General features: G+C 28.5%; 1 protein-coding gene across 1 annotated transcript in view; it reads left to right on the forward strand.

Moving 5' to 3' along the window:
* The window catches only part of LOC119670349 (neprilysin-1), a 31,913-nt gene that overhangs the window by 14,251 nt on the left and 1,100 nt on the right, over positions 1-16,562 (forward strand). The window contains exons 3-6 of the mRNA XM_038080575.1: positions 11,279-11,332; positions 14,595-14,722; positions 14,780-14,897; positions 15,546-16,549. Of these exons, the coding sequence (XP_037936503.1) occupies positions 11,279-11,332; positions 14,595-14,722; positions 14,780-14,897; positions 15,546-16,549 (1,304 nt within the window). The remainder of the gene's footprint in view (positions 1-11,278; positions 11,333-14,594; positions 14,723-14,779; positions 14,898-15,545; positions 16,550-16,562) is intronic.

Below are 16,562 nucleotides of genomic sequence, written 5' to 3' on the forward strand. Positions count from 1 at the left end.
ATTTCGATTGAAAAAGTTAATCCAAATCTACCTTTTGAAAACGGCATTAGTTACTATATCTATTAAAAATACAATTAGATTAAATTTGTGTTTGAGTCATTTAAAAATGTAGAAGATTTAATTACACATCACAAATTGACTAAATTGTATTGTTAAAAACTTTCTAAACTCTAAAATTATAAAAACTTTCTCTTCTTTAGATCTCCTTCTTTAATCTTCTCTAGAAATTAATAATATTCAGATGTCTAAATTTTTGACCTACCTTTATTAAAACATTAATAATTTTTAAGTAAACATTTATTTTAAATATTTATATACATTTTTTAATAAATTATAATATTAATATATGTTAAAAAAACGCAACTTTTTAAATTATGTTAAAGAATTTATTTATATTTATATATTATGGTTGGGGTAATTGGTCAATTGTTTCAAAAAATAAAAATTTTAAATTATTTTAAAAAATATATTTTATTGTCATTAAAATTTCGACTATAGTCTTTAGTTATATTCAAGCCACCCTGAAGTATATCAATTATCTCTCACAAAAATATATAAAAAAATTTGGTCATTAAAACAATAAATTATGAATTATTTTTTTAAAAATACTTCAAAACTTTTACATCAAGCTATCATATAAAAATAAAGCTATCCATATATAATAAATTTTTAATTATAACAAATTAAAAAATAACTAACTATAATTTTCTAAATAGATAAACCTAATTGATCAATTCTTTAATAAAGTTTAGTTTGATATATGATATGAATAATTTATTATTTAAATCATTTTGATAAATATTTTTCAAAGTCTTTGACGTATTTCAAAAAGATTTATTTAAATTTTTAATTATTTTTCTGATCAATTTTTATCAAAAAACATGACGTCCAATCAATTTCTTTGAACTTAAATTTACTTATTTTTGAATAATTGATATTTGTAAGTAAATTAGATAAATATACGTATGAACATTCTATTTTGTTATTAAGATAAAAGCCATGTGAAATTTTATTACTTGTTGTGTGTGACGAACTCATAAATATCTTTTATCAAGAACTTCTTTTTTCAATATTCATATTAAATAAGAAATTGTTTTTATACTAATTATACATGTATAAGGAGTTTTAATATATATATTTAATATATATTAAATCTAAGTGAATTTATTGACATTGTTAAACCATATACGTAGATATAAGTATTGTACAAAAACATCTTGATAACGTTTTTAGAAACTCAGGTTTATCAGTAGCAACCCTATATTAACTGGCTTTAGATACTAACAGATGAGTCAATTTCTGTTATTGTGTGTGTATGTTCTATTCTCGCAACATACTTATGTACTTTTGAATTTTAAGTATTAGAATTAAGCATTAAACAAAAATTTTTTCTTAGAAGCTTGAAATAAATTGATCCTCTATCCTGATGATGAAGAGTCTGTCAAATTGTTATATATAGTAGAACTTATTTAGTTCGAATTTTTATAATTCGAAATATCTCTAATACGTCACAATTCTTTGTTCTATATATTTACCTTGACATAAAAACATTGTACCATATATGCTTCAAATCCCATAATATGTAATATGTATTAATTTTTTTCATTCGGAAAGTTGGGAATAAATTAAAATAAATAAAAACCTCTATAATTTGAAAGCCTGATAAGTCCATTATCTAAAGCGTTTCACTTGCGTTTGAATTATAAAGGACCTATCGTATTTATTAAAAATTAAAGCCTATAATCTCTAGGAATCACTAGGAATGTACTATAAAGAAGAATTGTAAAAATAATGTACCATTGCTAGCACCAGGAAATTATGTAGAAGTGTTGATACATGCTTCCTAATGTAGAACTAATATATACCATTCCTGTGATGAGTAATTTTTTTTGTTTAAATTTAAAAAATTATAAATAGTTTTAAAGTTCAAAAATTGAGACTTGCATAAGATATAGAAAAATAACGAAAAATTGTACATGTCTTCATTTATTTTTTAATATTTGCTTCTATAGTCCACTGCTCTACCAACTGACCTATCGTCTAAGAAACAGTAGTTGTCAGTCTAAGAAACAGTCTTTGGATGCCTTTTTAGGTATAGTCTTAAGTTCTTTTCTAATTTCGTATTCATATCATATCTTGTTAAAAAAGTTACCCTTTGACTGTTTTAAAGAGTTCGAGAAACAAAATAAAGTGGCAAGACGCTTTTATGTTTCTCCACGATTAGTTGTATTAGCAATAATTGTTAGGGTACTCAGATCTCTCATTATATTTAAAGTCTTCTCATCATTAAGTTTTCGTCGTAAAACAGTTATGAAAAACATTTAGCTCCTGTGGCCTTATAGACATTTTGTAGAACTATTCAACCTATGGCTCAAAATGAACTGTTAGGGTTGTCTTTGAATTCTTGTGTCAATTATTAGAACCAAAATATATGAATTATTTAAACAGAAATCAATTAAATAATTGATGTATAAATTCTTTTTATTGAAAATCAAAATTGAATATATTTCAAACTCTTATAGGCTTACACTCCTTCTTGATTACAAATGATTACTCTATTTACTATTCTATTTACTACTCTATTTACAATAATAATAACATATGTAAACCTATGGATTAATTTTCATGTCGTTTTCAAGTCGTTGAATTTGTGTTTTCAAATAAAGCTGTAGTTTAAAAGCTCGTTCTAATTTAAAACATTCGAATATTTTCGAAGACCTCTGATGATGAGTACTTGGCAATACTCAAAACAGCGTTGTATGTTATGTTCAACCAAATTTCAATAAATTAATTAAAATTTTTCTATTTTTCGAATAGTTTCTTTTCGTTATAAGACGCATCTCTTTCGGCAAGAAAAATTAATAAACCTTTAGATGTTTCCAAAAATTACAGTTGAAGGATATTTGATATTATCCAAAATAGTTGTATGATCAGCACAGAAATTTACTTGATCAAAAATTTGGTTTTTGTTTATAAAAATATTCTCTATTTTATCCTCATTTCTATTAGAAATAGAATTTTTATCTTTCTATTCTTAATTAATAATTAGTAATTAGTGTTACTTATTAATAATTTAATCATTAAATAACCAACCAACTGTTGATGGATATTTGATATTATCCAAAATAGCTGTATGATAAGTAGAGGAATTTACTTGGATCAAAAATTTGGTTTTCATTTATAAAAATTTGCTCTATTTTACCCTTATTTCTATTAGAAATAGAATTTTCATCTATGTATTTGTAATTTGTAATTAATTATTAGTAAGTGTTACTTATTAACAATTTAATTATTTAATAATCGACCTACTGTTAATGGATATTTGGTATTATTCAAAATAGCTGTATGATCAGTAGAGGAATTTACTTGGATCAAAAATTTGGTTTTCATTTATAAAAATTTCCTCTATTTTATCCTCATTTCTATTAGAAGTAGAAGTTTTGTCTTTGTATTTGTAATTTGTAATTAATTACTAGTAAGTGTTACTTATTAACAATTTAATTATTTAATAAGCAAGGTTAAAATAAATTTTATTATAACAATAAATAATTATATCGAGTTTCAAAAAAACTTATATTTCCAGTATAACATATATAATATAGAGTATATGACCCTTTTATAATTCATTTATCTTCAACAGCTTTGAATTTATTGAAGATATTTTTATCACCAACAGTTAACATGCAATATTTTATTTATTGAAAAAAATACACTCACTCGTATTTAGCTTTTATACATCTGATAAAGGCTGTAAACTCTGTGAGTTTACATTTGGTTTTTTGAATTGTAGGGGACAATAAAATTTCAATATGATATCTAATATTTGATGATATTACTTTGTTTGTGTTGATTTATCGATTTTCAATCGAGCAACATGTTTCGCGCATCACTTAGCTTAACTTGGCTTACTTGTGTTTACAATGCGGACTGTTGCTTGTATGTTTCGGATACTCGTACAGTTTGTATGGTTTGTGTGGCTTGTATGTGTCTGTGCTGCGGTTGATTATGTGTGCGAGCGACTGCTCGCCTTCATGGACAGTCCACAATGTTGTGCTTCTTCTGTATGTGAAGGTGTTAAAATCTTGTTGTATGCAATGCTTTAAGCTGATAATACTATTTCTTCCCTTATGACACATATCCGTTTCCGTACATATTTTATTTAAACATATCCGCTTGTGTATTGGCAAAGATGAGAAGCATTAGAAAACGGCAACAGTTCCAATTCACATGAGCTTAAACCTATGTATCAATGTTTGTATTTATCTATTCTATATGCAATATTCTGATACATACGTATACGTGAGTATGTGCACAACGTTGTCCGTAACAGATTTCATTAATAACTTTTTAATGGCTTTGGATTTTACAGCATAACTTTTACTATACACATAGATATATATATAGGTATATTTATGTATATATATATATGCACTTGTGTTACTTCTAATACATTTATGCACACACGTTTGTTGTCCTATATTATTTTTGAATTAAATAAGGAAAAAATAGCAAGTATCTCTAATACCGCAATTTAACTTTAGATTAACTTTACCGGTTACGATTTATGTACTCGTTTCACAAATCTAAATTTAAACAGTTATAAATTATTGCCAATTAAACCGACCAACTGTTGACCTACAGCATATCTGGTAAAGGAACTTCTTTCCCTACGATTTTTTCTTATTTTATGTCATAACGCACGACTGTATTTATTTTTGGAAATAAATAAAATTGCTACTATTACTAGAGAAGTAGGGTTCCTTAGCGATGCGATTATAAAATTTAAAAAATGTTTATTCAGAGGTTTATTTACCAATTTTTTTTTGTTATAAATGGAAAACATTGAAAGCCACAATATGAAACTTAAACCCACTAATACCACCTCTTGGGAATGGTAAGTCGTAGCGGCTGGTCAGCTGTCCATTAACCTCAATTAGCGATTTTTAGCCGTTTTGCTACTACATTTTTCGCAAGAAACCTTAAGATAGAAAAAGATAGACTGGAACCATCTCATTGAATTTAGATAATTTAATAGGTTTTTTATAGTTAGCGATGAACAGTGTGATATACTATCAAAAAAGTACTTCCCTAAAAACTTTTTTCCTCTAAAACCCAGAGAATAAATGTTTAATAATTACTTTTTATTAAAAGTTTAGAAATTTTACAAAATACAATGTATATTAAGCATACATTTATTTATATTTATTTATATATAATGTAAGAAACTATTAAACATTCATTCTGTGAATGCTTGGCTCTGGCCTCTGGAAGAATTGGTTTTTAGGGAAGTACTTTTTTGATTAAAAGTTTATTAAAAGGAATGCTCAGTTTCTCTGCGTGAGTTCCTATATATACTGCAGTACTCACGCCGTCTCTTTTGATAAGTTTTCAAGATCTCGTTATGTTGAAAGAGGGTCATGTTGACCGGGAAGTTATACATGGCTTAAGTGTCTTCCATTTATTATTAGTAACCTAGAAATAGTACTTCTCTACACCATCCTCTGTGAACCAATACTCCGAGAGATACATCTAAGGAAACACCAAGGTGTTCCTATGCCCAGGAACCCAGATGAGAGTGGTATCAGCTGCTTGGTTTAGACCGTCACGTGCCTCTCTTCATTTTTAACCCGTCTTTGATTTTGTGATGAAGGATTAAAAGGCTTTAATTAACGTCTAAAATGGCAGTACTGCACGTGATTTCCCTTTTCTTAAGTAAAATAATGATTTTTAAAACTACTTATATACGCATTGACTTATCAGATAATTTTAATTAGAGTGAGGCATGTCTATCAGACCCAATGGTCTTTTTAGGTCTGATGACCCATTGTGCTGTAGAAAAATCTCAGACAACCGTTTCAACCTTTAAACAAATGCTATGTAAAGGAATTTTTTCTGGTAAGCAAAATCTTCTGAAAAGTAAAAGCTATAAATAAAGCTAGAGAGTCTCTAGTCTTTTTAACCTATTTGAAACGAAATGTGTTGCTGCTTCTTAACATGTTAAGTACAAAAATGCTTTAACATTGGTATATACATATACGTAAAATACAAAAATAATTAATATAAATAATTCTTTAAATTTTCATTTTACACTTTTATGATAAAAAAAAATAAGGAAAAAAATTGTTTTTTGAAATAATTCTAAAAATCTTTGTTATAATTTTTGCCATGACATTTTGACATAGTATATGGAATACCTAAAAAAGATTCTCTAATATAGAGTTTAAATAGTTTTTAACATCTAGCTCGGTTTTCCTAGTTACTTAGTCTCACGATTAATATGTTACTATAATCCTTACAGCTAGAGCGCGGATATGAATAGATTAAAGTACATGAGTTGCACCATAGTCACCTAAAGGTTTAAATTCAAAAATGGTAAACCAGTTAGAAATTATAATTGAGATTATTAGATTAACATTATAAATATCAGAACTTGAAAGTGTTAAGTTGAAAAAGGGAATATTATTTACCTAGATGCATTCCTTAGTATTTAAACTATATATTAAATTATATTTATATTTGCTAAATTTTTTCTCATTTTTTCATGAAGCGAATCCGAAACGTCTTCTAATAAATACTTTATATGTATATATTTTATATTTCCCATTATATTCTATAGAAAGAATTAATAAGACCCGAGACTACATAGTTTTTCGGTTATTTTTTTTAAATTTTTTTTTATTTTTGTAACGTTCATACTTTTATATCGGATTTTAACAGAGAGTACTTATAGGTCTTAAAAAAAATAAAAACAAAAATTGGGGTTGCGATTGCTGCGTTACCCTTTCGAAGTAACTCGTGCAAGAAGTTATATTTTTATGTGCCTGTTGCATGCTTCCCGGCCATAATCCTGTCGTTTTACCAACTTAGGCACTCGGTTAGACCAAATGCTATGGCTGAGTGTTTTTGTCACTTAATTTTTCATGAATCATATGTCAAATATTTTCTACTTGTTTTATTTATTTATTTTTTTTTGGCTTGTTCTTGATAGCAAAATTAGTTTATGTCTAAAATAAGTAAAAAACTTCGTCATTTTAAGTTTCTATAAATTTTATAAAAAATGCAAATTTAATTCTGTTAAGTGGTTTCGAATAAAACTCTTAAGGGTTTAACTATTTATCCCATTTAATAGTAAATTTTTTATGATAGTTCAGGAATTTGAACAAGTGCATTTCAATAAATTATTATCTTTCTGTGCTTAAGTCTGTGTTAGACTTAAAATAATTAAAAGTATTTGGGGTTTTATAGAGCCAACTACTTTTACAATATAAATATATTTGCATTAATGTCTTTTTTCTTATCTCCCTGTGAAATAACTTAAAATGTTGTAATAAATTTGGTATCTAATAGTGATAACTAATGTTTATTACAAAAATTTTATTATTACTAATTTATATTGATTATATAATAAAATAGTAATATAGTTTCAATTTAAATTGCATTATATTTGATGTCAGCTATACCGAAGATTTGCAAACTTCTCTTCTATTTTTTTTATAATTGTTTAGGTATCTTAATTCTAATATTATTCTAGCCGGTTATACAACCACGTTTTTGATATTTCTAACTACTGTAGCCAGCAACTTAGGCTTAAGCAATATGTCTAGTCTCTCTAATACATTGGTTTCTAATTGGTGGACTGCGAGATAGTTAAAAATGGTCTGTGAATCAAATTAAACAGGTATGATCCATAGCTTGTAGTTTGACCACTAAAACCTCACTTCTTAGAATATAAACACAAAAAATATATAGGCTATAAAATAGCCTAACTATGCACTTATACAATTATACAATCATTATAAATCATATCAGAGATTAATAAAGCATATTAAAATATTCATGCAGTTCATTATTCTTAAACTTTGTGGTCCTTAGTCAAAAAAAGGTTGGAAACCACTGCTCTGATATATATTACGATAAGGTTTATCAGCATTAATTTTTGTTCTTTTGTTTTAGTAGGATGAGTCTATTTATTCTGCGGGTTCCTGAAATTAATAATTTTACTGCTGCCGTCATCGGTTATTGGATATTTTTTTAGAATTGTGATTAATTTAATATCACTTAGCATATACTATTTTACAAATGTGTTCTACTGATATAAGAGTTTTTGTATAAAAATATGAATTGGAAGTTTCATATAAATTTTTTTGAAAGAACTTTTTGATACCCTCCCTTCTTATAAATTCGATGCTCAAAAGCATCTTGATGTCGAAATGTTATTCTATCTTCTTAAATAGGTTGTTTCTTTAATGTACTACAAATTAAGTGATTTCTTAGTATGTGTCCAGATTAACTAAAGTCTTATATTACTGAACTCGTATAACATCTCAAAGTCAATACTTGTAAATATTTAAGAATGTTTAGAACTTTATTACGAACGCTTATTAAACAAATTTATGAAAGCTTTATAACCAGTTAGTAAAAATGCCTGAATTATATTAGCATATAGAAATTTGGGTTATAAATTATAATAGTCTTGCGTGAAGTAAGGTAATGTTATCATTGTATTTAAAACAGTACTCTTACGTGTAGTAATTTAGAATATCTATATAGTGTGTTTGTGCACTGTTACATTATTCTGGAATTCAAAACACGCAAACATAATCTAGTAATTTAATAGAACGCAAAGCATAGCTACTGCATCGACGACAGAATGCAAAGAACTTAAAAAAAATTATAATTATTATTAATATTTATATTTATTAACTAACTAGTATGGGTAAACGAAGCAACTTATTGAATAATACAACCTAAAAACATTTATTAAAGTTTATAGTTTAGATTAGATAGATGACTCTACCGCAATAACGAATAATTGCATTTTCTAGACTTCGTTATTTTTGGACTACTGCTACAGTTAGTAATATTAAACTTAGTACGAGTACCTTCTAGATTATAACGCACTGGAACAACTGCACAACCACTATATAAATTATATGTTCTTCTTCTCCTTAGTATCTTCTAAGCTTCATAGTATTGAGTATTTTAAAATCGTCGTGTGGGGAATGAACTTCTTCAGCATATCAGTGTTAACTGTATAATTTACTTATATTTTACTTCAGTAATTTTAAATCAGTAAACCACAAAGAGTTGTAGAACAATTTTGCCCCAATAACAACCACTAGAGAAGTGATTTGAACTACAGTCATTCCCGATTATTACCATAGGAGTGATAGACCTAAGAAGAGACTTAACCCAAAAATAATATTGAGGTCACTAATATTGAATGTTACATTTGACATTTATGTTTATAAGTATGAAATGAAATTTCAATCCAATATTTTATGGGTTATTCAAAAAATTGAATAACCTTATTTTCGTAGTAGTTTCAGAACAGAAGAGCTTACTTCAGCGTTTAATAATGTATTATATCCTTGGTATTATGTTCGTTGAAACTTACTGTCTCATTTCTCCAAAAAATTTTCAAAGCATCTTAAAAATGAATCTGTTCTAATCAATTTAATTATTTTTTTTAATTGTTCTTTCAACTCAGTCCAAAAAGTCCATTATAACAGTTACTGAAAAAGGTGAGAGCAATAAATTGAAGCGAACTAGTTCAATGATATATTTCTTTCTTAAAACAACCTTAGCATTATAGGATCTACATTATTATAGACATATAATTGATTTTGCTTTGATTTGTATCGAATGTTTTAAAGTTAAGCTTAATATATGATTATGATTAAAATCTGTATACCATTGGATAGACATAAAAAGAGGGTATGTATTACTGAGAAAATGTGAGGGAATAAATTATTGAAAAACAATTTCCAAAATTAAATTTTAAATAAAATTCTTGATTCTAAAATTAAATTAAAAATTTGATTTTTGAATTTGATCATTTTCTCACTATCTCACTATACCATCTTTTTAAAATTTTTGAATTTGATAATTTTCTTACTATTATCTCCTTTTCTATTTGAAATAAAATTCTGCTCATACAACATTAAATTTGTAATTAAAGTTGGGCATATGTTGTTCATGTCTGTATCTCGCTTAAGAGTCCGATAATATACATAACTGTTAAAATAAACTTTCAGAACGCAAACAATCTGCAAAAGTACGCAAAAACAATAGTGTTTATAGTGAAAAAACCACACTTTGCACTACTTTAATAAATTTATATAGCTGTGGTTTATGCTTTTTCTAAAAATTGTGTTGTAAGCGAAAGTTCGTTTATGAATAAGCAACTAAAATTGACAAAACACGAAAAATGAATAGCCAAAATTAAGTATTCGTTGCCACTACTACAGTTAAAAGTTGACAGAATTAAAGTCCTAACTGTTGTAGTCTAAAAAATTGTATAAGGTCAATTAAGCCTATAGATGTTTAAGTCATTGCCAATAGCCAATAGGTGTATTGGTAATTAATTCAATACGTCTGACGAAACTTGAATAGCCCAAATTAAGTTTTCGTTGCCAAGACTACAGTTAAAAATTGACGGTTAAATCCCTAACAGTTGTAGTCTAAAAAATTGTGTAAGATCAATTAAGCCAATACATGTTTAAGCCATCGCCAATAGCTAATAGATGTATTAGTAATTAAGCCAATACGTCTGATGATGAATATTTAACAGAATTTAAATTTAAAAAATATTAAATGACCAAACAGACTTAATTATAAATATAGTTATGTTTCAATAAAATATATCTATTAAAATAAACACTGAAAAATAAATATTTGAATATTGAATAAAGCCCGGCAAAATTTAAATACATAAAATATAACTTAAAAAATTACTTACAAAGTACATGCTTTAATTTCAAACTCACCGGCAATCAGTACTTCATTTAATTTGAATGTACGCATTAAAATTGTTAACAGCCAAAGTGCCATATGACAGCATTAAGAATGAGAAACAAATAGAAGCACACTGCGTATAAAACACTTCAAAAAACTAAGATTCAATATACGCATTAAAATTGATAACAGCCAAAGTGCCATATGACAGCATCAAAAATGGGGGAAAAAAAGAATTACACTGCGTGTACAAAAACAAAGATTTATTTCATAAAAAATGTTGAAGTAAAAACGATCGCAAAAAACCAAAGTTGTCTTTTAAAGTATATTTTATATTAAATTTTTTATAAAAGATGATACGTATACGTATAATTTTGTTGGTAATTCGATACTTCATTCGCTTTGAAAACCTCAATTAATCTTGCTTTTAGCATCTTTTGTGATTTTTATTTGTAGTGCCCTAAATTAAATATATCAATCAATTTATTCAATTCTTTGCTAAGTTTAATATGATAAATCTTTTGTGTTGTTCCTTTTCCAGGTTCCATATCACCAGAAGACAAAGTTTGTCTAAGCGAGGAATGTGTACGGACAGGTAAGGGATACGTTAAGCAATCCTAACCAGGTAACTTTCTTGTCAAAAACATGCACACACGTAATTTTTTATTTGTTTTTCTTTCTTTTTTTTTTACAAACCTTAAGTTATCGCAAATATTCTACAATAGACTCATTCACTCATTCATTCACTTACTCATTTTTATCTTAACAATATCAAAATTCCATTCACACATTCTCAATCTGACAACAACTTTTGTACGTACGAGTATAATAAGAATTCCCTAAAAAAGTATTCCAAAGTTTCATTCAACTCGTGACATAATAAGGTTGGCTTGCCTCTTCATCCTTTTATTGAAATGGTTATGTGACAAAATCCAACAGATTCTATAACGTTTGTGACCATTGTTCCCTTGATGGGAAAAACTTATCTGCCGGCAAAATGTAATAGAACCAACAATAATAAGTAAGCTAATACACATACATAGTACGCAGGACTGTTCACTAGTCCTATAATGTTAATAAATATAGTATGTAAAATAACAAAACGGCAACAACAATAGACAACAACAACAATATAGAGCAGAGTATCCATTGTTATCAGCCAAGTTAGTTAAAATATTTGAAAACGCTTGTCCATTTTGATATTCATTTGGTTGGCGATGTGCATTATTATGAGTGGAACATCGACTGGCTTGTTGGATGCGGATGATGGGATGTGGTTGAGTAGTTGTATGGAAAAATATTATGACATGAGCATAAAAAATTTGTAATTTCCCTCGAACAGTAGCATGGAACATTTGGCATTGTTACGTATGTGTCACTGAAAATTATGCACATCCCAGTCTGAGCACCCAACTTTTATCATTTAATCGAAGGCTTTGAAATATTTGAAATTTAAACTTGAAAGCAAAGGAAATTGGATAATTTTTTTGATAACTTTTTAATTTCTTTTGTTTTATTTAATTTTTTTTTTCTCTTTTTTTTTTACTATTTTCTCGGAGTATAGTTGCACACTTTAAATCTATGCCAGACTTAAACGCCAAGTCGTAACAAAGTTGGTTTGGTTTTGACACTAACTTTGACCATAAATTTTAAAAGGAATTTAATATTGTAGTAAATCCTTAAGTTTTCTTTGTTAGTTGTATTCAAAGTTGCAAGTTCTACTTGCAACGCTTGAATGAAAGTTGAAAAAACCGCAACGCGGAAAATCAAATGGCGGATTGCACCTCCGAGTAAGCAGGCAAACTTTTTCCTCAACTTGGAGTCTCGATTGCCACATCAGTAGCAGGAATAGCAATAAAAATAGTCACTAAAAGTAAAACTTTTACAATATGCAATACCCTCCCGATAGTGCTGTCATTGGAAGTAGTCCGCTTCACTTCTGATAACTAGCTAATTTCACCTCTATGTTAGTTGCACAGAGCAGGGCAGTACAAAGTTAGTAGCTACTTTAATTAAAATATTAAATTAATTATTGTCTAAAAGGGGTGCTAGAAGGAAAAACATCTACATTACAGAAATACTATTCAACATCAGGGCATAGAATAAAAGTTCAACTGATGAAACAAATTCAAGCAGTTAATTTATGTAATATATATTAAAAAGTTTCTAATTGTATTTAGTTAACTTGTTTTGTTTAAAGTTTAACAACCTATAATAAATGACCATCAATATTGCAAAAAAAAAACAAATAACAGTTATATATGTCCTACTACATAAGTAGACTAAGTCCAATAATTTTTTCATGTGACATTATAACTTGGCATTCACACTAATAGAAATCATATTACTGCCAATAGATACAAGTTTTTTATTGTGACTTTTTAATTGTCATAGAAAAGAAAGTTAATAAATGTGATTGTAGGTATTAAAAAACATTACTACATTTACCAAATTCAATGATAGACACAAAGCATTTAATTATACCTAGGTCAGAAAATGTCATATTAATCAATGGAATATACAAAAACAAAGGTATAACTAGTGATCCTAAAAGATCCACTTATGCTTATGGTCCCATTGTGTTGCCGTATAGTTACAAACTCAAGGGTTAGAACCATTAAGAATCTTTGGCAAAGCTTATAATGCTATTTAGAGGGAGATCTTGCAGTTCGCCAAGATCCTCAAAAAAGAAGCCCCTAAAGTGGTGAGGTGGCTCTGCGATTGTGCTGGACAAAAACAAAACAGATGGGAGGCACGTTCATCGTTTTATACACATTTGCGGCAGGTATGGTTAAAAGGGAGATTTAGTCTCCTAGCATGGTTACCTAAACTACAATGATCTGTAAGTAAACCTATTACAAGACTGATATCTCTACAGGGTGTATAAACCTCGAAATGTTAGTGTTACTTACTATTATTACATATTATTTATTTAATTCTAATTTAAAGAATTTTATTTTACTTGAATTTAATTAAAATTTTTTTAATTTTTTAAATACAAGGAATATATGGATTTAACAATTAATTTATATGAACTCTATCTTATGCCAATAGATTAACTTTATTCTTGTTAATCCAATAAAATCCCAGTTCAATTTGTTTCTTTCATATACACCTGCAGGAAAGGGGTTAGAATATTTCTGAGGTGAAGCATGCCTGTCGTAAGATGCGACTAAAATTCAGTAAGATTTACTCGGGGGAGTAAATCTTGTATCATGAGGACAGAACCTACAGCTTCAACTATCCTATTTAATAGGTGATGGCTTTGGTTAAAATCTAGAATTAAGTGAGTAGAATGGCTGTATTAATATACTTTTATTCGATTGCATTTTCCTACTGCGTACTGTAAATTAAAAAATTGCAAAAGTGTTAGATAGGACTCGCTGCCTCACAAAAAGAAAATTTTGAAGCGTATAGCTTTAACTGGTGCCAGCAGAATTCCTTGCTATTCCTTGGGGGCGTTTATTAACGCATATACTGATACGTGTCTTAAAAGCATTGTGATGTTCAGTCTTTAGTCTTCATGCCAGGTAATCGCGTTTAAACCCTATATAGTCTATTTCTTTCATGTGTTGTGTGGATACTGTTAGAGATGTGTCTGCTGTCTTGTGTACTGCAATCGAGAATTTCTTTAGAGATGTCTCCTTTGGGTTTACATAGCGTAGTATTTTATCTATATTTGGTTGAGAATTTTTAATCCGATGTTATTTTAATTTCTATATAGAACCTTTTTTATGTGTACTGTATTAATGCAAACCTCCAACAATTATTCTTTACCTAAAATATATTTTCATTTATAAGTTGCCTCATAACGAATGATCGAAAATATTTACCATTTCAAATTCCTATTTTTACAGCCGCATCATTACTGTCTGCAATGGATACTGCAGCTGATCCATGTCAAAACTTTTTTCAATACGCTTGTGGTACTTGGAATAAGAAACATATAATACCAGAAGATCGAAGTTCTATAAGTACTTTTGAGGTTGTACCGCAAGTCTTTTAATAATACTTCAAACTAATCATTTTGTTTTATGTCTAGGTGCTAGCCGATCAGCAACAAGTAATTCTGAAAGGCGTCTTAGAAGAAAGTATAAACGAAGAAGATAATAAGGCAACGATTAAAGCTAAAATGTTTTATAAAAGCTGTATGGATATTCGTAAGTACCATTATGAAGTAGTTAACCTCTGATTTATGTTTTAATTTATTAAGTATGTTATATATTTTTGGTTATGGGTAAAAAGTATCTGAAATTTATAATTTAAAAAACATGACACAATTATTTTTCTACTATATAAGTTGGTGAAACCATTTTGTGTTAAAATTAAACATTTCACAGAGTGTGTTTAGATCAGTTGATTTGTAATTTTACTTTCGGGTGTTCTGCGATGGCACAAAACCATCGTAGTGCGTGTTTTTGCCAAAAAAAAAAATTAACGAATGCAATGGATTACATGTCATTCTTACCTGACATAATCCCGTGCAACATGATTTTTTTCTTTTTTTGAAGTTAAAATTACCGTTTTGAGGAAAGTGATTGGACTAGATTGCAGTCATAAAAACAAAATGGATGAATTAGTTGAAAGACTTATCTCTATCCGGCTAAGAAAAATTAACGGAGAATGGAATAAAACACTTCTATAGATATTTTATATTCAATAGCGCATACTTTCAAGGCGATTTTATTTGATTTATTATTTTTTTGTTCCGGATACTTTTTATACAGAATTTACATATATGAATAAATATATTGTGGTTTTACAAATTTTGAATTTCGAGTTGTATTTAAATAAACCTTAAATTCTAGCCCAAATACGTAAAATTGGTGAAGGTCGCTTAAAAGATGTTTTAAAATCACTAGGTGGTTGGCCGGTTATCGAAAAAAATTGGCAACCACCAAATATGACAATAGAACAACTAATGGGTTACTTGCGTGGCAACTACAGTGAAGGCGTACTGATAGAACTATATGTCGGTGCAGACGATAAGAATTCATCTGTGAATATACTTCAAATTGATCAATTGCCTCTCGCCTTACCTTCTAGAGATTATTATCTCAAGTCAAGCAGTGAAAATGATTTAAAAGCATATCACAAATATATGACACAGACAGCAATCCTTTTGGGTGCTGATCCTGAAACTGCAACACAAGAATTAAATGAAGTAGTGCAGTTTGAAATTAATTTGGTTAATGCATCACTGCCAGAAGCAGATCGCCATGATACTAGCGCCATTTATAAAAAAATTACTTTATCGGAGTTACAAGAGCAAGTACCAGAAATAGATTGGACTGAATACTTGCAAACAGCGTTAGGTCAAGAAATACAACTACAGCCAAATGAAGAGCTTGTGAGTTATGCTATGCCATATCTTATAGATATGGGCAAGATCTTGAAAAATGCCGACCGTCGTGTTGTCCACAATTATGTTCTGTGGCGTTTAATTATGTCCATAACGACGCATATGATTGATGAATACCAACGCGAACGTGTAGAGTTTAGAAAAATTCTACTCGGAATACAGTCGGAACGTATGCGTTGGTCACAGTGTGTCGAGTGGACGAATAAGAAACTGGGCATGGCTGTTGGTGCGCTTTTCATACGTGATAATTTTAATCAAGATAGTAAGGATACAGCCTTAGAGATGATACACACTATTCGGGAGGCTTTTAATGAATTATTAGCAGAAAATCATTGGATGGATGATGAAACCAGAGCCGTAGCTAAAGAGAAAGCCGACACAATGAATGAACGCATTGGATATCCAGAAATATTGACTAATGCCACCGAATTGGAGAAGGAATATATTAATGTGAGTAGAAGTT

The sequence above is a fragment of the Teleopsis dalmanni genome, chromosome 1, assembly GCF_002237135.1.
Source record: "Teleopsis dalmanni isolate 2A chromosome 1, ASM223713v2, whole genome shotgun sequence".
Classification (NCBI taxonomy): domain Eukaryota; kingdom Metazoa; phylum Arthropoda; class Insecta; order Diptera; family Diopsidae; genus Teleopsis; species Teleopsis dalmanni.